At 50.6% G+C, this 23,723-nt stretch overlaps 1 protein-coding gene across 1 annotated transcript in view; it reads right to left on the bottom strand.

Moving 5' to 3' along the window:
* Positions 1-2,471: 2,471 nt before the first annotated feature.
* Positions 2,472-23,723, bottom strand: part of LOC148163969 (synaptosomal-associated protein 47-like) — an 88,898-nt gene continuing 67,646 nt past the window's right edge. The window contains exons 6-9 of the mRNA XM_088025186.1: positions 7,015-7,230; positions 3,872-3,946; positions 2,716-2,837; positions 2,472-2,502 (exon numbers count right to left, since the gene is read on the bottom strand). Of these exons, the coding sequence (XP_087881312.1) occupies positions 2,472-2,502; positions 2,716-2,837; positions 3,872-3,946; positions 7,015-7,230 (444 nt within the window). The remainder of the gene's footprint in view (positions 2,503-2,715; positions 2,838-3,871; positions 3,947-7,014; positions 7,231-23,723) is intronic.

Consider the following 23,723-nt stretch of genomic DNA (forward strand, 5'->3'; position numbering starts at 1 on the left):
GAGCCACCCATTTCCACCATCAGATTCTCCACTGGATCTTTAACCTATTGGATACAGAGAACAGCAGCTCTCCTTGGGGTAAGGTCCTCCTTGATGAACTAATATGTGCACTTGATCACAATCACAAATAACTGAAGCAGAAGATGAAAGTGGAAAATCTTTGGCTTGTCCTAATTTTGAAATTATGGTCTAGAGGCACTTCCAAAAACTCAAGTGGTTATCTACACAGCTGGCTTGCCTTCGAGCTTTGTCAGGAAAGGAATCAAACTGCGTTGGAATTTGGTGTTGGGTTTTTTTGTTGTTGTTGTTTTTCTTTTTTTTCTTCTTTTTTTTTTTTTTTTAGTTTTTGGTTGTTGTCGTTGTTCTCACTTAGCAAGTCCTCCGGAAAACTAATGAATACGGTGGAACATTAGGCTCATGACCCCCTCTATTCAGTTATGTTTTTGTGCCCAAGAACATAATCTGCACTCATACTATCCATAAAATATCTGAAAATGTAATAATGGTAATACATTTAAAATATGATACATCTTAAATACACAAAAAATGATTTAGAGAGAACATGATCTATGTTTCTTAAATAAAGAAACTTATGAATTACATTTTACATTTATCCTCTCAGAATTCTTTGTGTTAAAATGTTACCTCCTGATCATGGTGTGGGAAATACAGGTGAGCTCAGAACAGTGTCTGTTTTTCACCCAGATTGTAAGCAATTCAGTATTTAAATTGATAGTTGTGTCCATGCATGTCCACAGATCATCAGTTTGATGGCATTTCCCATGATGGAACTCCCTGCACCCTCCCCTCTCATGCCTCATCTTGCCAAGAGGAAAGGTTCACCCCTGCCCCTCTGACATAACCAAAGCCTTAAACTATGGCAAAGAGTGCAGCCATTCGTGGGCTACCAACGTAGGACAAATCAGTAACAACACAACTGTGTTTGCACACTCATGGCTGTCTGAGACCATGGACTTCAGAACCACATGGACCCAGAAGTCATCTTGGCCAGTAAGAGAGAATGTGGGAATTGTCACTGGCCATGTATATGGACCTGATTTTGGCAACTAAGAAACCATCCCACAGCCAGCAAGCCCCAGCCAAGGAGTGGCAACGATGTAGGGAGTTTCTGCCTTAAAGAGAATTGTATAAGAACTGCGGGGATGCTGAAAATCTTATTCATAGATAGCCTAAATGTTTCTGGAAGGAGGCCCAGCTATAGCTTCGAAACACGCATCACAGTCTCTATCCCAGATATAAGACAAGTAGGAAAAGGAATTCAGGGGTCGTGGACAAATATCCCAGGAGGGTTCAAATATAGGTAGAGGGAGGAGGGAGCCCCTAGAGGGAGACTGAGGATGGGAAGTCCTGCCTGTCCTTAGGCTCTTCACAAATTATCATCTTCTGGCCTTGGCCTTTTCACGTGTGCCCTTTGGTCTCTTTTCATGGTTTTCCCTACTTAGTGCTCATGCAATTCCAGATGTTGAGCTAGAGAACTGCAAGTTTTTAATATTTTGTTGAAAGAAACCGCAACAAGAGAAGCCACAAATGTTTCCTCTTCCTCCAAAGTGTGAAAAGATAGGCGCTGTCCTGGGGCGGGATTTGGTGTTGGAATTTGGCGGTCCTGGCAAGTTGTTAGACTCCCAAATTCAGTGATTGTTGCTATCTCTGTGAGAGTAGCCTCAAACTCTAGATCCTGGGAGGTTGGAGGACTGTCACTGCTCCTTACAGGTGAGCAACACTGAAGTGAGCAGATCCTCCGAGGACGGGGAATTGGGGGCCGCTTCACTAGTAAGAGTGTGGCATGGACATTCCCCTCTCTCACACATAAAGTAAGCTGCAAGATTTCTTTTTTTTTTCTTAAGATTTTACTTATTTGACAGAGGCAGATACAACGAGAGAGGGAGCACAAGCAGGGGGAGTGGGAGAGGGAGAAGCAGGCTTCCCGCGGAGCAGGGAGCCCGATGTGGGGCTCGATCCCAGGACCCTGGGATCATGACCTGGGCCGAGGGCAGACACTTAACGACTGAGCCACCCAGGAGCCCCAAGATTTCTTTATTCAAGAAGGAATGTGAGCATCTGTTCATCATTTAAATTAGCGCGGGAAGTAAAAGAATCAAATAACAACTCTCAAGACTGTAAAAGCAACAGGACTTTAATATAATAATATTTAAATCTAGCATTTACTAAATATCGCCCTTCCAAATAGGTATATATATAGGTCTTGGAGAAGAGAAGTCAGGGAGATGGGTGGGATCATTGTCTCTTCCCCTGGCCTTCAGGGGACCACAGGAAGAGCCTCCCAGTGGTCTCCTTCCCCTCAGAGCAGGGGTCCTGGAACCCCCACGCATCCCAGCTGTGTCCCCACAGCCGAGGAAGAGGTGGCACGGCCAGCCTGCAAACTCACTCGCCCCTGAGCCTGATGATGGCTGGCTCTTCTGGGCCTTCCCAGTTCTGCTGGCTGACTAGGACTAGGGCTCCAGCTGGCAGGACAGGATGGAGCTACAGGACAGAGTGACACCTATGAGCCGGCCAGGAGCCAGTTAAGCTGTCCTTCCCAGTGTCTGACCAGCAGCTAAAGTCCAGGTACACCAGGGGTCACAGTGCAGCAAGGTCTCGGGCTGTCCAGGGAGCCATGGACACAGGTTCTCTGGACTGGCCACCAGGGAGAGTCTACCACTGCCCTCCCCCGTCTCCTGCCTGGCCTCATCTCACCGCTCATTCTCACTGAGCCTCCCCATGTCTCGGAACCAGGCCCCAAATTGCTCCTCGGGGTTGAGGTTGTAATTATTTGCAGCCGCCTGGAGCAGCAGGATCTCCCTCATTATTTCATAATCCTGGGGCCAGAGAGGAGGACAGGATACAGACAAGGGCTCATGGGGGATGCTGGAAGGCCTCGTGCGGTATGAGGAGTGGGACAGGGGATAGGTCCTGGGTCTTTGCATACACGGGAACCCTCCTCCCCTCGGTTCCATTCAGGCCATATCTGTTCTCAGAGGTAGGTAGAAATAGCTCGTCCTCAAGAAAGTTTGCCTTGATTCTACCCCCAACCCCAACCCCACTCCCACCCCCAAACGTCAGTTGGCTGGGTCTTCTACTTCTCTGCTATCAAACCCGCTCAATAAACATAAAACATGGGATGGAGCCCGGGGAGCAATCTGGGGGTGGGGGGTGGGGGGGGTCTCTGATTTCCACTCCCCAACCTCTCCCGCAGGAAGTGCCACAGCTGCTCACCTTACTCCTTTTCCTCAGATTGATCTCTCCCCCGCTGGAAGGCAGACAATCAAAATCCATCAGAAAGAGCCCACTAGCCATTACTAGCCCATCTATGCCCACTCCTCATGTTGCACTACCGCCGGGTCCCACAAGGGGGCCAGGCACATACAGAAAACAGGACAAGGCTCTAGCCAGGTTCTGGGCCCAAAGAAGGGGGGGGGGGACATGGGGACAGAGGCTCAGGAACCTTATAGCCCGGCCCTTTCTGATGGTAATACAAGGAGGCTGAGGCCTCAGGCAGGAAGGGACTGCTCATTCACTTATGTGCTTCCTGACGTGGAGGGGCCAGACTTCGCTCTCTCCCAAGGGGCATCATATGAGGAAAAGGCTGATTCCAGCTCTGTCAGAACCTTGTGCACGTTGCAGTCAGGCATGTCTGCTGCTTCACCAGCCTGGGGAACCCAGAGCAATGTCTTATGCAGAGTCTCCCTTCACTCACCCTTAAAATGGGCATGATTTACCAGCTCACAGGAGTGGCTGTGAGGTTCTCAGGAGAGGAGGTTTGCCAAGGTCTGACAGCTCAGGGCTCAGCTCAGGGGCTCTCGGCTCCCAAGCCTCAGTCATGGTTCCCTGCTCAGTCCCCAGGCTCACCCACCTTCAGATAATCCTTCATCGTCAGGTGCAGCATCACCAGGTCATTGAGGAATGTTCGAAGGTAGGGGACAACACCCTGTGCCAATGCGGTAGGGGTGGGATGAGGCCCCGCTCTCAGGAGCCCCCACAGCCTTTCACAGAAAACTCCTCACCCTCAGCCTCCTGGCCCACCCCAGGGTTCCCACGTGGAGCAGACTATGTCCCTCAGCAGCCTCCTCCCAATTCCCCCTCTCCTCACCCTCCAAGACCACCAGACTCCTAATCACTTCCCAGGACCTGACTTTGGCCAGTGACAGGGTGTGTGGTCCCAGGCCCCTCCCTACCCCCAAATCCATCCCGCACCCAGCTTTACACATCATCCTCCTGGTCACCTCTAAGGAAGGATTTCAGGCACTGCGACAAGAGGAGTCAGGGCTGGAGTAAGAAGGCCCCTCCTCTCTTGACTTGGAGGACTCCTGCTGGGAGCGGGAGCCTCTGCTCTCACCCTGGAACCCCTGCCCCATGGGCACACTTACTTGCTGCTGCTGCTGCTGCTGCTGCTGCTGCTGCTGCTGCTGCTGCTGCTTCTCCTGGGTTTTCTGGGTGTTGATCTCCTGGGTGACAAACTTGGAGGGTGCCTCCTGCCAGGGTTGAGGACAGTGAGGCCACACTCCCCTCGCTCAAATTCTCTTCAGCACTACTACTGGTTTTGGCCACCGGACATCTGACCTGAGTCATCTGGTACCAGTGCTGTTCTATCTTCCCAGCGTGTTGTGATTCTGGATCAATCCCAGCTCCAACACTCACTCTGTGTGTGGCCCAGGGACTGTGGCCTGGCTTCCCCGAGCCTGCTTCCTCATCTGAAAAGGGTGAGAACTCCAGCCCCCACACAGGGTCTCCTGAGGACCCAGTGCCATGTTTCTACCATCATTGTTCCTGCTTCGCACATCCAGATGGAGCAGGACAGAAAGATCCACACATTCCTTTCCTCCCTTGAACCTCTTCACCCCTTGCTGAGGCTTGCACCACAGAATCATCATCTCCCCATTTCCCAGATGGGGCCTGAGAGGGGCAGTAAGTTTTTCAGGGGCTCACAGATTGAGAGCTCACTGCTCCCTTTTGCCCAGAGACCCTGTCTCAGCGGCTCTCACTCAGTCTAAGACCACCACTGACCAGAAATCCTTTCCTCTGGGCTCTTGAGGGATGTCCAGGCCCCTACCTGGGCCAAGCCACAGATGGAGAGGGATGGGGCATTCTCAAAGTCTGGTTAAGCAGCTCCTGCCGGCCTTAGCCGATCTGGAGTCTCTGCATCCAGACCAGAACCAAGGCAAAGCCAAGGATTTCACCTCCCCCAAGCAACAACTCCTCAGGGCATTCCTCAGCTGAGCAGTCTTTCTTCATTCACTCAGGAAGGGAACCCTGAAAGTGCTACCTCTGACTGACAGAGAAGAGGATGACAGGATACTTTGTTTCCCCATTTACATGAAGCTTCTGGTGCCCATTCAGGAAGGATCCACGGTGAAACTATCATTTCCCCCAGACACCCCTCATTAGCCACTGAGGGCATATGTCATTGTCAACTGGACACTCAGGTGAGAAATAGCCGGTGAGTGAATAGCAGTGGCGGCCATAGGGGCACAGTGTGGAGTCACAGAAGGCACACACATCTGTCTCTGGCCCAGCCATCTGGACCCAAGCCTGGGAAGCCTTTTTGTCCACCTGGTCCATGGGAATCCCCTGGGAGATGCCCTCCCCCTGGAGGTGTTGCAAAAGCAGAAGAAAAAGCAGAGTCCTGGCTTTCTGAGAGCACACTGGGCTGGTCTAGGAAAGAAGGAACTCCTTAACCATCCCATCCACTCATTAGTGCCAGCAGGATGGGCCCTCCATGGAAGCAGGAGACTTGCTAATGTTGCCAGCTAGACACCCCAGCCAACACCACTATACCTTACGACCAGAGACTCCTGTACCTCAAACTGGACGCCCCCACCCCCACTTGCCCATAGGCCACACAGGTCCCTCTTCCTGTTAGTCCAGAAAAATCTAAAACATTAAGTGAGAAACTAACAAAACCACATCCTGCCCAGTCCCCCTTCCCTCTCAGTCCTCCTCTCTTTCCGGACCCTCAGCCTCCACTCTACCCTGGTCATCAGTTCCCTGCTCGTTGACTTGTCTTGGATTTGGAGCTTCTTAAATTTTTTGTGGCTCTTCCTGAGAGGAGACAAAAGAAAAAAGAAAAATTTAGGAATAACGTGGCGGATTTGAAGGCAAGTCCCTTTTATTTCAGAACCCAAAGCTTCACCTGAATGAGTGTTTTCACTGGGTTCCTCTGTGCACTAAGGTCTCCGTGTGACTGGGGAGGGGAGCTCTCACGGTGGTCACCTGAAGCCTCTATTCACATTTCTATTGAGCTTCTCTGTGTTGCCTAGTTTTGGTTTTCTCTGGGCATATGGTTCTGTTGCTGCAAACACGTGAAAATCTCCAACTTAAATCCACCCAGTATCTGGCATATAAGGAAACTGATTCCTGAAGCAGAACTGGTGGACTGAGGACCCAGGGAGGCTAAAGACCCCAACATCAGCCCAGTCTCGGTCTCCAGGGTTTGCTGCCTCCCAGGAGTTCCCAGCTGACTGAGGGAGCAACGGCAGACGCAGGAGAGATGCCTAATCCATCCTGGTCCGACCTGTGGAAAGAGGCCTATCTACCTGGAAACTTTCTGCCATGTGTTCTTCAGACTGCAAATCGAGGTGTTCTGCAGAGCAGAGAGGATGGCATGCAAAGAGGAGTAGTTCCTCAGAATTTGGCACTCCTGGGGAGGAAAGAGGATGAGCTGTGAGGTGGGGAGCTAAAGCCCTATTTGTTCTGGCTTCAATCCCCTCAGTTTAAACCTCCCCTCCCCTCCCAGATGAGACAGATGCTCAGGGAGCCCTGAAAGTGCACATTTAAGGCCAGAAGAGTAACACTCACAGGGAGGAGGATTTTGTTTAATTCAAAGAAGAAGCCAGGAAGGAAGTCCACCACTAGGACATGTGAGTCAAAGTCAGTGTGCCCCTGGCAGGAAAGGCCTATCTATGGACTGTGGAGGGGCTCAGACCATAGAACTGAGAAGGTGAAGAGGCAGTTCCCCAGAATCCAGAGTGGGACTCCACTGGAACTCCCGCAGCATACCTGGGCCACCTGGATCCAGAGCTCCACTACCCTGGCCCTGTCCTGGGCAGTCATGCTCGGGTCCCCGAGGCAGGTGGTGATGACACAGCTGGTCACACTTTGGAAATGGGTGATGGTGGCACGGACTGTGGGTGCCAGGTGCTCATTGCCAGGCTTGTTCCTCTCGGACCAGGTGGAGCCCAGGCAATGCCTGGGCACCACCTTCTTGAATAGCTCCTGGGGACCAAGGAGAGTGTCACCTGGCACTGCCATAGCCCAGCTCAGCGTCCACAGTCCCCCACAGGCCCAGGCAGGAGTCACTGGTAAGACCTGGAGCTCAGGAAGCTGAGGAAATGTCTGAGCCTTGTGGGGGTCCCCAGGTTTTGTTCTGTGTCTACTGAGGGCATACAGCATGGGATGCCTCAGGACCCAATAGTGGTGGGGAAGGAAGGATTCATTTGCCTCCAGTCCATCCTCACTAACTCTAAGATTCCAGAAGGTGGCTCAAGTTGGTTCTTCCCAAGGGGGCATCTTTCACTCATCCTGATCACCCTCTGCTCTTTCTCCTGAGATGTGCATTCTCCTGTGACAGCTACCACCATGGCCTTGTTTGTCCTCCTTGTAATTAAGTACACATCAGGGGCCTAACAAGTGCTGAGGCTGGTGAGCCTCCTGGGCAGATGGGTGCCAACCCATGGACCTGGCTGCACACAGTCAGTGTTCCTTCCCCACCAACTGGGCTGGGCCTTACCCAGCTTTCTATCTGTTCTACCTCATTTAATCTGCACAGTCAATCTTTGCAGCAGGTGCTATTAGTGTCCATCTCTACTGACTAAGGTGGCTAGCAAAGGCTCAGAGGTTAAGAAAGTTACCCAAGTCACACAAATGGCAAGTGGTGGACCTGGGATTTGGACCCAGATCATAAGAGTCCAGATCACGAAACCTCCCCGAGGCTGGGGAGCATCCCCGCTGAGGGCCAACCGGAAGCTGGAGCCCCATCCTAATGCTAGCCCTCCGCTCAGCCCTCCAGGCAGGTCTCTGCCCTACCACCAAATTGACCCCTACTGTCTCCCAGCCCGAAACCCTAACCCTATATTGGATGGGGCCCTGATGATGCCCCAACCCTGCTTCCGGATGCACAGAGGATTTGGGAGACCGGGTCAATGCCGGACCAATCAGGCAGGAAACCGGAGGGAACATGTGTCACGGGGAACCCCCAGGATGTGGCGTGAGTGCGGGTGGGGTGGGGAGCATCATCCTAGCGAAAACCCATAAACCCGAGCACACTAGGAGCATTCCCCCTGAGGCAAAACCGGAAGTCGGACGAGCCTCAGCCTCAGGCTCGTCCTCCACTCCGGGGTCAGGGCAGGTCTCCCGTCTCCGCACTGCCATCCGAGGGCTCCTTCCGTCTCCAGGACCATAACCCTAACCCTAGCCCGGATGTGACCCTGACCGCCCAGGCCTCAACCCTGCTTCTGATTGCACAAAGGAGTTTGGAGACCTGCCCAATGCCGGAGGAATCAGGCAGGAACCCAGAAGGAAACCGTGCCCCTTGGGCCCGCCGGATGTTGCTGGCAAGCGTGATTGGAGCGAAACCCTGTGCATCCCCCTCAGGCCACACTGGGAGCCGGGGCTTCAACCTACGGCTGGCCCTCCACTCAGTCCTAAAGGGCAGCTCTCCACACTGCCCTCATCTAGGTCACATCGTTCCCGCAGTCCCCACGCTAAGCCTCGGCATTTCGCTGGCCCTAAACACGTGCCAAATGCCAAGTCGGAGGAAGGAGGGGATTGGGTATAGACGACTGGCGCGGGACGAATCAGCCAAGAACGGAAGGAAACGGTGCCACCTATAACCCACCGGCATACTGCCGGAGGGCACGACGATAGGTAGAACCGGATTTGAAGGGAACGCCTTCTTTGCGGAAACTAGAGGCATTTTCCCCAAAAACTGTGTGCGAATGCATGCGGAAAGTGCCGTATGTTTTACTCTACAAACAAAGCAGGACAGAAACCGTCTTTCAGCTAACATTAACATTCCTGAGGAGAGAAGCATTTCCAAAGTTTCTATGTCTGTGTGTTTGTGCGTGCAAGCTCACGCGCGCGTGTGTTTTTGTGTGTGAAAATCTAGGGGAAGTGCCACGGACTTAACTCCTAGAAACAGGGTCCGGGGATTAAGCGTGCCACGTGAAACGTCTGGATGTTGCTGAGAAGCGTGATTCGAAGCAATTGCACTACAAGTATATACCCAAGGGAACGTGAAGATTTTAACAACATATGTGAGACTTTTCTTATTTCTTGGGAAAGACCTGTATTGCTATATGTCTTCCTTCTTAGGACTGCCTTTGCTGCATCTCTAAGGTTCAGAAATGCTGTGTTTTCATTTTCGTTTGTTTCCATACTTTTTTAAATCCTTCTTTAATTTCGTGGTTGACCCAATCATACTTTATTAAGAGTGCTCTTCAACCTCCTTGTTTTGGTTCCTTCCAAATTTTCTCTTGTGATTGAGTTCGAGTTTCAAAGCATTGTGGTCTGAAAATATGCATGGTATGATCTCAATCTTTTTGTACCAGTTGAGTCCTGGTTTGTGACCCAGTATGTGACCTTTCTGGAGAATGTTTCACGTGCACTTGGAAAGAATGTTTTGATTTAGGATGAAATGCTCTGAATATGTCTGTGAAGTCCCTCTGGTCCAATGTGTCACTCAAAGCCCTTGTTTCCTTGTTGATCTTCTGCTTGGATGATCTGTCCATTGCAGTGAGTGGGGTGTTAAAATGCCCTGCTGTTATTGTATCATTATCAGTGTGTTTCTTTAATTTTATTATTAATTGGTTTATATAATTGGCTGCTCCCATGTTAGGGGCATAAATATTTATAATTGTTAGGTCTTCTTGTTTGATAGACACTTTTATTATGCTATAGTGTCCTTCTTCATCCATTATTACAGTCTCTGTTTAAAATTAGTTTGTCTGCATACAAATTGCCAGCAGACACATGAAAAAAATGTTCAGCATCAGAGAAATACAAATCAAAACCTCCATGAGATACCGCCTCATACCAGTCGGAATGGCGAAAATTAGCAACTCAGGAAACAAATGATGTTGGTGAGGATGCAGAAATGGGGAACCCTCTTACACTGCTGGTGAGAATGCAAGCTGGTACAGCTATTCTGGAAAACAGTATGGAGGTTCCTCAAAAAGTTAAAAATACAACTATCCTATGACCCAGCATTTGCATTACTGGGTATTTGTCCAAAGGATACAAACAGTGATTCAAAGGGGCACATGCGCCCCAATGTTTATAGCAGCAACGTCCACAATAACCAAAAGATGGAAAGTGCCCAGTTGTCCATCGACAGATGATGGATAGAGAAGATGTAAAATATATATACTCAGCCATCAAAAAGAATGAAATCTTACCATTGGCATCGATGTGGATGGAACTAGAGGGTATTATGCTAAACAAAATAAGTCAGTCAGAGGAAGACAAATATCAGATGACTTCAATCATATGTGGAATTTAAGAAACAAAACAGATGAACATAAGGGAAGGGATGGAAAAATAAAATAAGATGAAATCAGATTGGGAGACAAGTCATAAGAAACTATTAACTCCAGGAAACAAACTGAGGGTTGCTGGAGGGTTGGTGGGTGGGGGATGGGGTAACTGGGTGATGGGCATTAAGGACGGCACTTGATGTAATGAGCACTAGGTATTATATGCAACTGATGAACCACTAAATCCTACCTCTGAAATTAATAATTCACTGTACATTAATTAATTGATTTGAAATAAAAAATAAAAATAAAACAAAATCTAGTTTGACATAAGGATTGCTACTTCAGCTTTCTTTTGGTATCTATTAGCATGATAAATGGTTGTCCACCCCCTCACTTTCAATCTGGAGGTGCCTTTGGTCTGAAATGAATCTTTTGTGGGCCCTCTTGTCCCAAGCTGCTTTCAGGATTTTCTCTTTATCCCTGTTATTTGGAAGCTTCACTATTATATGCAGTGGTGTTGACCTATTTTTATTGATTTTGTGGAGGGTTCTCTCTGCCTCCTGGACTTGAATGTCTGTTTCCTTCCCCAGATCAAGGAAGTTCTCAGCTATAATTTGTTCAAATAAACCTTCTTCCCCTTTCCCCACACTTCTTCTTCTTGGACCCATATTGTTTGAATATTATTTCACTTTATGGTACCACTGATTTCTCCAAGTCTCCCTTCACGATCCAGTAGTTGTTTTTCTCAGCTTCCTTATTCTCCATCACTTTGTCTTATATACCACTGAATCTCTCTTCTGCCTCATTTATCCTAGCAGTTAGAGTCTCCATTTTTGACTGCATCTCAGTAATAACATTTGTAATTTCAGCCTGATTATATTTTAATTCTTTTATTCCTACAGTAAGAGATTCTCTACTGCCTTTGTTTTTTTTTTTTTTCAAGTCTGGTTAGTATCTTTATAATCATTGTTTTGAATTCTAGTTCTGACATGTTACTTATATCCATATTGATTAAATTTCTGGCAGTGAGTACTGCCTCCTGTTTTTTCTCTTTGGATGAGCTTCTCTGGCTCATCATTATGTCCAGAAAAGAATAGATGATAGAGAGAGAAAAGACAAAAACACCAACAACAACACCAGAAAAACACAAACAAAACAAACCAGAAGAAAATAGAAACAAAACAAGAAAAAAAAATCAAACAAGAGTAAAACAGAACAAAACAATAAACTAGACCCTGGGTATATTTTCGCTTGTTGCTTAAAACAACCTAGATCCTGGGATGTCTAAGTGGCTCAGTAGGTTAAGTGTCTGCCTTCAGCTCAGGTCATGATTCCCGGGTCTTGGGATTGAGTCCCGCCTTGGTACAGCATTGAGCCTGCTTCTCCCTCTGCCTGCTGGGGCTCTCTCCCTCTGACAAATAAATAAAATATTTTAAAAAATGAAATCTTTAAAACAAAGAATGTAGATCCCAAAATAGTAAAGAAAAAAATATATATATTATAAATATGCAAAATTAAAATAAAATACAGTGCAAGGAAACAAAAGATAATACACATATGTTATATATATAATGTATATATAAAATAAAAATTAAAAAAGAACTTTATTTTATTATTTTTTTATTATGTTATGTTAGTCACCACACAGTACTTCATTAGTTCTTCATGTAATGCTCCATGACTCATCATTTGCACACAACAGCCAGTGCTCCATGCAATACGTGCCCTCCTTAATACCCATCACTGGCCTAACCCATAAGAGACTCTTTACGATAGAGAACAGACTGAGGTTTGATGGAGGGAGGTGGGTGGGGGATGGGCTAGATGGGTGATGGGTATTAAGGAGGGCACATGTCATGTTGAGCACTGGGTGTTAAATATAAGTGTTGAATCACTAAATTCTACTCCTGAAAACAATATTACACTATGTGTTAACTAACTGGAATTTAAATAAAAATTGGGAAAAAAAAGGATGCCTCATGAGTTAAGAGGACACTTGTTGGGCAGGGGGGATAGAAATAAGGGAGCATGAGGTTCTCTCCAAAGTCCCTCCTACAGCCCTGGAAGCCTGCAGGTCCTGCTCCTTTACCCCTGGGACTCTGGAGAGCCTCTACCATGCAGAAACTCAAATAAAGATTCCTGTTTTGTTTGGTAGTGTTCCTGCCTGGGGTGCAGTACAGCTGCTGGCCTCCAGAAAGAAGGTAGCCTCCTGTGTCAGTGGTGCCCACTGAGGTTTTGCTTTTTTCTGTTTTCAGTTTTATTGAGATATTTGACATAAAGCACTGTATAAATTAACACTGCCGTGTACTATATTTGAATGGTGCTAAGAGGATAAATCCTAAGACTTCTCGTGACAAGGATATATATATATATATATATTTTGGTGGGGATGTTAACTGAACTTAATGTGGTAATTGTTACACAAACATGTATGACCGGTAATTATGCTGTACACCTTAAACTTACACAGTACCAACTATACATTTCTTGAGCTCCTGGAGCATCAAAGAGTCATGCAGAGGTCTTTTTGGCTGTCCCCCTGCCCCAGAAACAACTTGCACCTCCTATTACTAGCATTCCTCTCGACTATCTGAGTGCTCAAAAACATGAGGAGTGGTACAAGATCTTCCCGTTTATTCCTTCAGCAACTATGCAGCAAGCACTCACGCTTTGCTAAGGAGTGTTGGTGGGCGTAAGTACAGGGCTGAAAATGACCCAGTGGTCCCTGCCTGCCAGGAGTTCACAGTCAGGGGTGGGGGTGGAGACAGACAAAAGCACAAAAGCGTAGACATGTGAAAAAAGAAACAGCAAGTGTTGTGGTGAAAACAAAGTGGGATGCTGTGAGGGACGACTGCGGAGGGTCTGAAAGGCCTCACTGGGGTGACATTGCTGATACCAAAATGACAAGAGGAAGCCGCTCTGCACAAGTCTTGGAGCAGTGTGTCAGGAAGAAGGCACCACTGAGACAGAGACTCACAGGCAAAAGTGGGTTTGATCAGAAAAGGTTAGAAAAGTGGACAGTGTGGCTGGAGGGAGCCTTGGAGGAGAGAGGGGGCGGGCAATGGTGGCAGGGCCAGATTCTGGGACCTCATGGACTGTGTTAGTTATCATTTCCTCTCTGACTATATTGCCCCAATACCTTGTGTTTTAAAGCTACAAATATTTAATATCTCACCATCTGTGTGGACCAGCTGTCCAGGCATGACACCACCTGTGTCTCTGCCTCAGGATGTATCACAAGGTTTGGGGCTGTAGCCTCAACTAAGGCTGGACTGTGGAGGATTTGCTCCCAAGTTCACTCACAGGACTCACAGTGCAGTTTCAACGGAGAGCCTGAGTTCTTTCCCATCTGTCAGCTTGAGCACTCCCTTGTTTCTCTTCTATGTGAGACTCTAATGGGGCAGCTCAAAGCATCAGTGCCTGATTCCCTGGGGATATGACAGAGAGAGAGAGAGAGAGAGAGAGAGAGAGAGAGAGGAAGAGAGAGGGAGAGAGAGAGCGTGCCAGAGAGAGAGGAAACACAAGAGATGGAGTGAGAGGAAAGAGAGCCTTTTTGGCATTTTGTCTCAAATTTAGACATCCCATCACGTTGGCTATATTCTGTTGGTCATAAACCAGTTTCTAAATGCTTAGTGGTTACACAGGGATGTGTATACCAGGGGTGGGGATCACTGAAAGCCATTGTGGATGTAGTCCAGCCCATAAGCTGAGATGACATACATGGGTCTCGTTCTAAATATAACAGGAGACAATGGAACAATTTTATGCCAGAAGATGACAATATCTGAATTTACATTAATTTCACACACACACCCCCACCCGTGGGTCTGACCTAAAAATGAGTCAAAGTTGGAAGGACTTTTCCAGCACCATACTGCTGGAACCCAGGTCTGCTTTGAGTGGTGTTCCAACCCCTTCTTGTAATTCTTCAATCACTAAATTGTGCCATAGATACGTATGACACCATCCCACAGGTGTAGTAGATATTATCTCAGATACAACTGATGAGGTCCCTAGAAAGTAGGTTCTAGCCTCATCCCCTTTGTGCAGGTTTGGAGACTGGGGAGGACCTGAGAGGCACAGTGATTTTCCCAGGACAAAGAATAGGTAAGAAAAAGGAGGCCCAAATTCAGCTCTGTCTTCTCAAAGCTAGGATCTTCATTACATTTTCAGGGATGTGCGAAGAGGGATGTTTTGACTAATTTTGTGTGGTTAAGGAGTTGGCATGGGGGAGGAGGAGGAGCAGTAAACAGCCCATAGGGGTAAGGCTGATCGAAAGAGGGGGCCCTGGTAACAGAATCCTCAAAAAGTGACCTCACTTCTTTGATCATAGACCTCAACAGAACTTAGAACTGTGGTAACCAAGGACCTACATTCTAGAGATAGCCTCCTATCCAGCTCACTTGACTGGAGACAGGAGAGCAAGATGTTTCAATGTTCTCTCTGGTAGCAGAAGATCTGGGCTCAAGAAAGCTCAGAGTGAGAGTCTTTTTAGTCGCTGTAGACACTGGCTCAGGCATCAGTCCCGATGCATCTGGTCATTTTGCAGAAGGCACTGAAAGGTAACACAGAAGAGCCCAAGGCAGGCCAATTCAGGCTGGGACAAAATTGTGATTCCACCTGAGCAGTGCCGCACCTCTTGTCCCTCATCCTGTGTGTGTGTGTGTGTGTGTGTGTGTGTGTGTGTGTGTGTGTCTGTGTCTGTGTTGGGGGACAGAGGAGGCAGGAATCAGGGTTGAGTCCTTCCTGGGCAGAAGCTGATTGTTAGGTGTTGGAAGCCTAGTGGGTCTTTCGTGTTTATACCTTGGGTCATGGCTGGTGCATGAGAAGGTGAGTTCCTCTACCCATATGTTAATCCTGAGCCCTACAGGTTTTATCTTATTTCCTCTCTGGGTAGAGTTCTTTGCAGATGCCCTACTCTGCCCCAACTGTGGAACAGGTTTTCTCTTGAGAGTATCCCCCAGTGGCCATGTCCAGACGTGTCCTATATTCCTCTTGGCCAAGCTATTAGGCACTGTCTTTGCAGAACTCAAACCAGGAGATCATCGAGGAGCTGGCTGATGGGTTCAACTACTCCATCTCCCTAGACAAGGGGCAGATGAACCAGGATACCAACAAGGGCCGACATTGGTCTTGGGTAAGTGTAGGCACAGAGAAGGTTACAGGTTACAGGTTACAGGTTACCACAGCCAGAACTCAAATCTGACAACTACCTGAGACTGTTCCAGGAATGTGGTTACTCCATATCCTTCCTGTCCGTGTCAGGAGCTGACCAAGCCTCAGGTAATTTAGCGGGAATGTCATGCAGCCTACTCTTTATGGTTCCCAGTTCTGATGTGCATGATCTTGAGCAACCATATGAAATCCCTAATCCTCTCTTTCCCAGTATCTACAGTGGGGAAGTTTGTTGATGACTCACTGGGATAATCCTCTTAATATGGGCTGTTAATACAGAGAGGTGCTATTGTTTTCAGCTAAGAAAATGCCTTGGAGGTATCAATTATTTATCATTCCCCCCAAATAAAAATGTACTTTTATTTCTTATTTATTTATTTATTTATTTTATTTAAAAACTTTTCTTTTTTAATTTAAATTTTACTTAGTTAACCTACAGTGCAATGTTGGTTTCTGGAGTGGAATTCAGTGCTTCATCACTTCCATACAACACCCAGTGCTCATCTCAGCAAGTGCCCTCTTTAATACCTCTCCACTGCTCTTAGGTAAAGTTCGGGCAGGCTTCGCCTGGATTCTTCGAGAGAGTGGCCAGGGAACAAGGCCTGAAGTTAGGCCCACGGGGTACAACAGTGCTAACTGCCACAAACAAGAGATTAGCCGAGAGAGCAGCCTTCCTTACAGGCCTGTGTCTCGGGCAGAGTAACCTTTAGGTCCCATTGATCATGCTTTCACACAAACACACCACAGCTGAAGTCTGTTCTGAAGAAGGGCGTTCGTGGCTGATGTACGGGGCCTCTAGCATTTTCTTCCTTTGCGCTAGGTGGATGGCAGTTAGGAATGAAGGCACACAGGGGACAGAGGACGTAGCTTCACGAAGAGGTGTTGAGTCGATTGGAGCCTTGGGCACCTGCATTTTTCTCCCCTGGAATCCTGATGGGACCAACACCAGGTGGGCACACAAGCACGGTGGAACATGTGGCCGCACCCTGTGGAGCGGGGACGGGAGCTAAAGCTGTGCTTGATTCCAGGCTTCTTTCCTCCAAGTCAGGGTTGAGTACGAAGAGTTCCAGAGCCACGGGGAGCAGTGTAGCGTTAGCAGCTCCAGGTAGCAAGAGCTGAGCCGAGAGGTGCCTTCCGCAACGGCCTGTTTCTAACCTCGCTTTGGCGTATGGAAGCCGATCCCCAGGCTCTCGCGCCCGGACACCGTACACTGCCTCCTCCCGCAGAGAGGTCGGCGGTAGCTAAAGCACGGATTCTCTACACTGTTTTGGTTTCGCGTTCTACGCTAGGAATGAGACTTGCAGGCCAAAGCGGGGCCGCAGGCCTGGCTTCATGAAACAAGTGGGGACTCGTGTTCTGCCTTCTGCCGCCGCCTGAGTCTCACTCCGGAAATGGATTTTTACTCGCTGGCAGCGCAGGCCCGCAGGCACACAGCGAAATGCTTCCACCCTCAGCAACGGCTCTCCTGGCTGAAGCACGGATGCTCTACTGTGTCGTGCCTGCGAGTTAGGTGGTTGTTTTGCGGCCTGCACTCACACACGGGGCAACGGTACTAGGCCCAGAAAGAAGAGCTGGCCAAGAGGTCTGCCTTTGTCACCGGGCTTTTTCTCGCTGGGTTTGAATTTAGGGAGGCCATTCCCAGAGCTCTCAGTCACAGTACACAGTATACCGCGTCCTCTAACCCAGTGACCGGCGGGAGCTTAAGGCACGGTATCTGCACAGATTTCTGCCTTCGAAGGAGGTGCCTGGAACTCAGGGATCCACGCACCCATGCCGGAGGAGTGCTAGCTTCGTGACATTAGAGCTGGTGTGAGAGGTGCCTCTGCGTGAAACCGTTTCTCTCGCCCTGTGGTTTAGGGGAATCGTTTCCTAGGCTCTCACGCAGACACCCTGAAAGTGTTGCCACCCTCCGGAACCGTGATGCCGTCTATAACAGGTTTCCTCTCCACTGCTCTTCGGTAAAGTTCGGGCACGCTTCGCCTGGATTCTTCGTGAGAGTGGCCACGTACCTAGGCTCCAGGCAGGCCCACAGTGTAGAGAAGTGCTAACAGCCTCAAACAAGAGATGAGTCGAGAGAGCAGACTTCCTTACAGGCCTGTTGCTCGGTCAGAGTAACGTTTAGGTTCCATTGCTCATGCTTTCACACAAACACCCCACAGTTGAAGTGTGCGCTCAAGTCGGGCATTCTTGGCTGAGGCTCGGGGCCTCTAGCGTTTGCTTACTTTTCGTTAGGCGGATGGCAGTTCGGACTCAACGCACACTGGGCCTGGCGACCTAGCTTCAGGCAAGAGGTGTTGAGTCGAGAGGCGCCTTGGGCCCCTGCTTCTTTCTCCCTTGGAATTCTGTTGGGACCCCCTCCCCAGGTGGGCACACAAGCACGGTGGAACATGTGGCCGCACCCTGTGGAGAGGGGATGGGAGCTAAAGCTGTGCTTGTTTCCAGGCTTCTTTCCCCCAAGTCAGGGTTGAGCACCGAGAGTTCCAGAGCCACGGGGAGCAGTGTAGGGTTAGCAGCTCCAGGTAGCAAGAGCTGAGCCGAGAGGTGCCTTCCGCAACGGCCTGTTTCTAACCTCGCTTGGGCGTATGGAAGCCGATCCCCAGGCTCTCGCGCCCGGACACCGCACACTGCTTCCTCCCGCAGAGAGGTCGGCGGTAGCTAAAGTACGGATTCTCTGCACTGTTTTGGTTTCGCATTTGTACGCTAGGAATGAGACTTGCATGCCAAAGCAGGGCCGCAGGCCTGGCTTCATGAAACAAGTGGGGATTCGTGTTCTGCCTTCTGCCGCCGCCTGAGTCTCACTCTGAAAATGGTTTTTTACTCGCTGGCAGCGCAGGCCCGCAGGCACACAGCGAAATGCTTCTACCCTCAGCCACGGCTATCCTGGCTGAAGCACGGATGCTCTACAGTGTGGTGCCTGCGAGTTAGGTGGTTGTTTTGCGGCCTGCACTCACACCCGGGGCAAAGGTACTAGGCCCAGAAAGAAGAGCGGAGCCAAGAGATGTGTCTTCGCCACCGGCCTTTTTCTCGCTGGCGTTGACTTTAAGGAGGCCGTTCCCAGAGCTCTCAGCCACAGTACACAGTATACCGCGTCCTCTAACCCAGTGACCGGCGGGAGCTTAAGGCACGGTATCTGCACAGATTTCTGCCTTCGAAGGAGGTGCCTGGAACTCAGGGATCCACGCAGCTTCGTGACACTAGAGCTGGTGCAAGAGGTGCCTCTGCGCGAAGCTGTTTCTCTCGCCCTGTGATTTAGGGGAATCGTTTCTTAGGCTCCCACATAGACACCCTGAATGTGTTTCCACCCTCCGGAACCGTGATGCTGTCTACATCACGGTTCCTCTCCACTGCCCTTAGCTAAAGTTCGGGCACGATTCGCCTATATTCTTCGTGAGAGTGGCCAGGGAACTAGGCCTAAAGTTAGGCCGACGGGGTACAGCAGTGTTAAATGCCACAAACAAGAGATGAGTCGAGAGAGCAGCCTTCCTTACAGGCCTGTGTCTCGGGCAGAGTAACCTTTAGGTCCCATTGATCATGCTTTCACACAAACACACCACAGCTGAAGTCTGTTCTGAAGAAGGGCGTTCGTGGCTGATGTACGGGGCCTCTAGCATTTTCTTCCTTTGCGCTAGGTGGATGGCAGTTAGGAATGAAGGCACACAGGGGACAGAGGACGTAGCTTCACGAAGAGGTGTTGAGTCGATTGGAGCCTTGGGCACCTGCATTTTTCTCCCCTGGAATCCTGATGGGACCAACACCAGGTGGGCACACAAGCACGGTGGAACATGTGGCCGCACCCTGTGGAGCGGGGACGGGAGCTAAAGCTGTGCTTGATTCCAGGCTTCTTTCCTCCAAGTCAGGGTTGAGTACGAAGAGTTCCAGAGCCACGGGGAGCAGTGTAGCGTTAGCAGCTCCAGGTAGCAAGAGCTGAGCCGAGAGGTGCCTTCCGCAACGGCCTGTTTCTAACCTCGCTTTGGCGTATGGAAGCCGATCCCCAGGCTCTCGCGCCCGGACACCGTACACTGCCTCCTCCCGCAGAGAGGTCGGCGGTAGCTAAAGCACGGATTCTCTACACTGTTTTGGTTTCGCGTTCTACGCTAGGAATGAGACTTGCAGGCCAAAGCGGGGCCGCAGGCCTGGCTTCATGAAACAAGTGGGGACTCGTGTTCTGCCTTCTGCCGCCGCCTGAGTCTCACTCCGGAAATGGATTTTTACTCGCTGGCAGCGCAGGCCCGCAGGCACACAGCGAAATGCTTCCACCCTCAGCAACGGCTCTCCTGGCTGAAGCACGGATGCTCTACTGTGTCGTGCCTGCGAGTTAGGTGGTTGTTTTGCGGCCTGCACTCACACACGGGGCAACGGTACTAGGCCCAGAAAGAAGAGCTGGCCAAGAGGTCTGCCTTTGTCACCGGGCTTTTTCTCGCTGGGTTTGAATTTAGGGAGGCCATTCCCAGAGCTCTCAGTCACAGTACACAGTATACCGCGTCCTCTAACCCAGTGACCGGCGGGAGCTTAAGGCACGGTATCTGCACAGATTTCTGCCTTCGAAGGAGGTGCCTGGAACTCAGGGATCCACGCACCCATGCCGGAGGAGTGCTAGCTTCGTGACATTAGAGCTGGTGTGAGAGGTGCCTCTGCGTGAAACCGTTTCTCTCGCCCTGTGGTTTAGGGGAATCGTTTCCTAGGCTCTCACGCAGACACCCTGAAAGTGTTGCCACCCTCCGGAACCGTGATGCCGTCTATAACAGGTTTCCTCTCCACTGCTCTTCGGTAAAGTTCGGGCACGCTTCGCCTGGATTCTTCGTGAGAGTGGCCACGTACCTAGGCTCCAGGCAGGCCCACAGTGTAGAGAAGTGCTAACAGCCTCAAACAAGAGATGAGTCGAGAGAGCAGACTTCCTTACAGGCCTGTTGCTCGGTCAGAGTAACGTTTAGGTTCCATTGCTCATGCTTTCACACAAACACCCCACAGTTGAAGTGTGCGCTCAAGTCGGGCATTCTTGGCTGAGGCTCGGGGCCTCTAGCGTTTGCTTACTTTTCGTTAGGCGGATGGCAGTTCGGACTCAACGCACACTGGGCCTGGCGACCTAGCTTCAGGCAAGAGGTGTTGAGTCGAGAGGCGCCTTGGGCCCCTGCTTCTTTCTCCCTTGGAATTCTGTTGGGACCCCCTCCCCAGGTGGGCACACAAGCACGGTGGAACATGTGGCCGCACCCTGTGGAGAGGGGATGGGAGCTAAAGCTGTGCTTGTTTCCAGGCTTCTTTCCCCCAAGTCAGGGTTGAGCACCGAGAGTTCCAGAGCCACGGGGAGCAGTGTAGGGTTAGCAGCTCCAGGTAGCAAGAGCTGAGCCGAGAGGTGCCTTCCGCAACGGCCTGTTTCTAACCTCGCTTGGGCGTATGGAAGCCGATCCCCAGGCTCTCGCGCCCGGACACCGCACACTGCTTCCTCCCGCAGAGAGGTCGGCGGTAGCTAAAGTACGGATTCTCTGCACTGTTTTGGTTTCGCATTTGTACGCTAGGAATGAGACTTGCATGCCAAAGCAGGGCCGCAGGCCTGGCTTCATGAAACAAGTGGGGATTCGTGTTCTGCCTTCTGCCGCCGCCTGAGTCTCACTCTGAAAATGGTTTTTTACTCGCTGGCAGCGCAGGCCCGCAGGCACACAGCGAAATGCTTCTACCCTCAGCCACGGCTATCCTGGCTGAAGCACGGATGCTCTACAGTGTGGTGCCTGCGAGTTAGGTGGTTGTTTTGCGGCCTACACTCACACCCGGGGCAAAGGTACTAGGCCCAGAAAGAAGAGCGGAGCCAAGAGATGTGTCTTCGCCACCGGCCTTTTTCTCGCTGGCGTTGACTTTAAGGAGGCCGTTCCCAGAGCTCTCAGCCACAGTACACAGTATACCGCGTCCTCTAACCCAGTGACCGGCGGGAGCTTAAGGCACGGTATCTGCACAGATTTCTGCCTTCGAAGGAGGTGCCTGGAACTCAGGGATCCACGCAGCTTCGTGACACTAGAGCTGGTGCAAGAGGTGCCTCTGCGCGAAGCTGTTTCTCTCGCCCTGTGATTTAGGGGAATCGTTTCTTAGGCTCCCACATAGACACCCTGAATGTGTTTCCACCCTCCGGAACCGTGATGCTGTCTACATCACGGTTCCTCTCCACTGCCCTTAGCTAAAGTTCGGGCACGATTCGCCTATATTCTTCGTGAGAGTGGCCAGGGAACTAGGCCTAAAGTTAGGCCGACGGGGTACAGCAGTGTTAAATGCCACAAACAAGAGATGAGTCGAGAGAGCAGCCTTCCTTACAGGCCTGTGTCTCGGGCAGAGTAACCTTTAGGTCCCATTGATCATGCTTTCACACAAACACACCACAGCTGAAGTCTGTTCTGAAGAAGGGCGTTCGTGGCTGATGTACGGGGCCTCTAGCATTTTCTTCCTTTGCGCTAGGTGGATGGCAGTTAGGAATGAAGGCACACAGGGGACAGAGGACGTAGCTTCACGAAGAGGTGTTGAGTCGATTGGAGCCTTGGGCACCTGCATTTTTCTCCCCTGGAATCCTGATGGGACCAACACCAGGTGGGCACACAAGCACGGTGGAACATGTGGCCGCACCCTGTGGAGCGGGGACGGGAGCTAAAGCTGTGCTTGATTCCAGGCTTCTTTCCTCCAAGTCAGGGTTGAGTACGAAGAGTTCCAGAGCCACGGGGAGCAGTGTAGCGTTAGCAGCTCCAGGTAGCAAGAGCTGAGCCGAGAGGTGCCTTCCGCAACGGCCTGTTTCTAACCTCGCTTTGGCGTATGGAAGCCGATCCCCAGGCTCTCGCGCCCGGACACCGTACACTGCCTCCTCCCGCAGAGAGGTCGGCGGTAGCTAAAGCACGGATTCTCTACACTGTTTTGGTTTCGCGTTCTACGCTAGGAATGAGACTTGCAGGCCAAAGCGGGGCCGCAGGCCTGGCTTCATGAAACAAGTGGGGACTCGTGTTCTGCCTTCTGCCGCCGCCTGAGTCTCACTCCGGAAATGGATTTTTACTCGCTGGCAGCGCAGGCCCGCAGGCACACAGCGAAATGCTTCCACCCTCAGCAACGGCTCTCCTGGCTGAAGCACGGATGCTCTACTGTGTCGTGCCTGCGAGTTAGGTGGTTGTTTTGCGGCCTGCACTCACACACGGGGCAACGGTACTAGGCCCAGAAAGAAGAGCTGGCCAAGAGGTCTGCCTTTGTCACCGGGCTTTTTCTCGCTGGGTTTGAATTTAGGGAGGCCATTCCCAGAGCTCTCAGTCACAGTACACAGTATACCGCGTCCTCTAACCCAGTGACCGGCGGGAGCTTAAGGCACGGTATCTGCACAGATTTCTGCCTTCGAAGGAGGTGCCTGGAACTCAGGGATCCACGCACCCATGCCGGAGGAGTGCTAGCTTCGTGACATTAGAGCTGGTGTGAGAGGTGCCTCTGCGTGAAACCGTTTCTCTCGCCCTGTGGTTTAGGGGAATCGTTTCCTAGGCTCTCACGCAGACACCCTGAAAGTGTTGCCACCCTCCGGAACCGTGATGCCGTCTATAACAGGTTTCCTCTCCACTGCTCTTCGGTAAAGTTCGGGCACGCTTCGCCTGGATTCTTCGTGAGAGTGGCCACGTACCTAGGCTCCAGGCAGGCCCACAGTGTAGAGAAGTGCTAACAGCCTCAAACAAGAGATGAGTCGAGAGAGCAGACTTCCTTACAGGCCTGTTGCTCGGTCAGAGTAACGTTTAGGTTCCATTGCTCATGCTTTCACACAAACACCCCACAGTTGAAGTGTGCGCTCAAGTCGGGCATTCTTGGCTGACGCTCGGGGCCTCTAGCGTTTGCTTACTTTTCGTTAGGCGGATGGCAGTTCGGACTCAACGCACACTGGGCCTGGCGACCTAGCTTCAGGCAAGAGGTGTTGAGTCGAGAGGCGCCTTGGGCCCCTGCTTCTTTCTCCCTTGGAATTCTGTTGGGACCCCCTCCCCAGGTGGGCACACAAGCACGGTGGAACATGTGGCCGCACCCTGTGGAGAGGGGATGGGAGCTAAAGCTGTGCTTGTTTCC

Source organism: Eumetopias jubatus, unplaced genomic scaffold (assembly GCF_037043125.1).
Source record: "Eumetopias jubatus isolate StellerSeaLion01/CBP00866 unplaced genomic scaffold, mEumJub1_p1.0 scaffold_7, whole genome shotgun sequence".
NCBI classification, from domain to species: domain Eukaryota; kingdom Metazoa; phylum Chordata; class Mammalia; order Carnivora; family Otariidae; genus Eumetopias; species Eumetopias jubatus.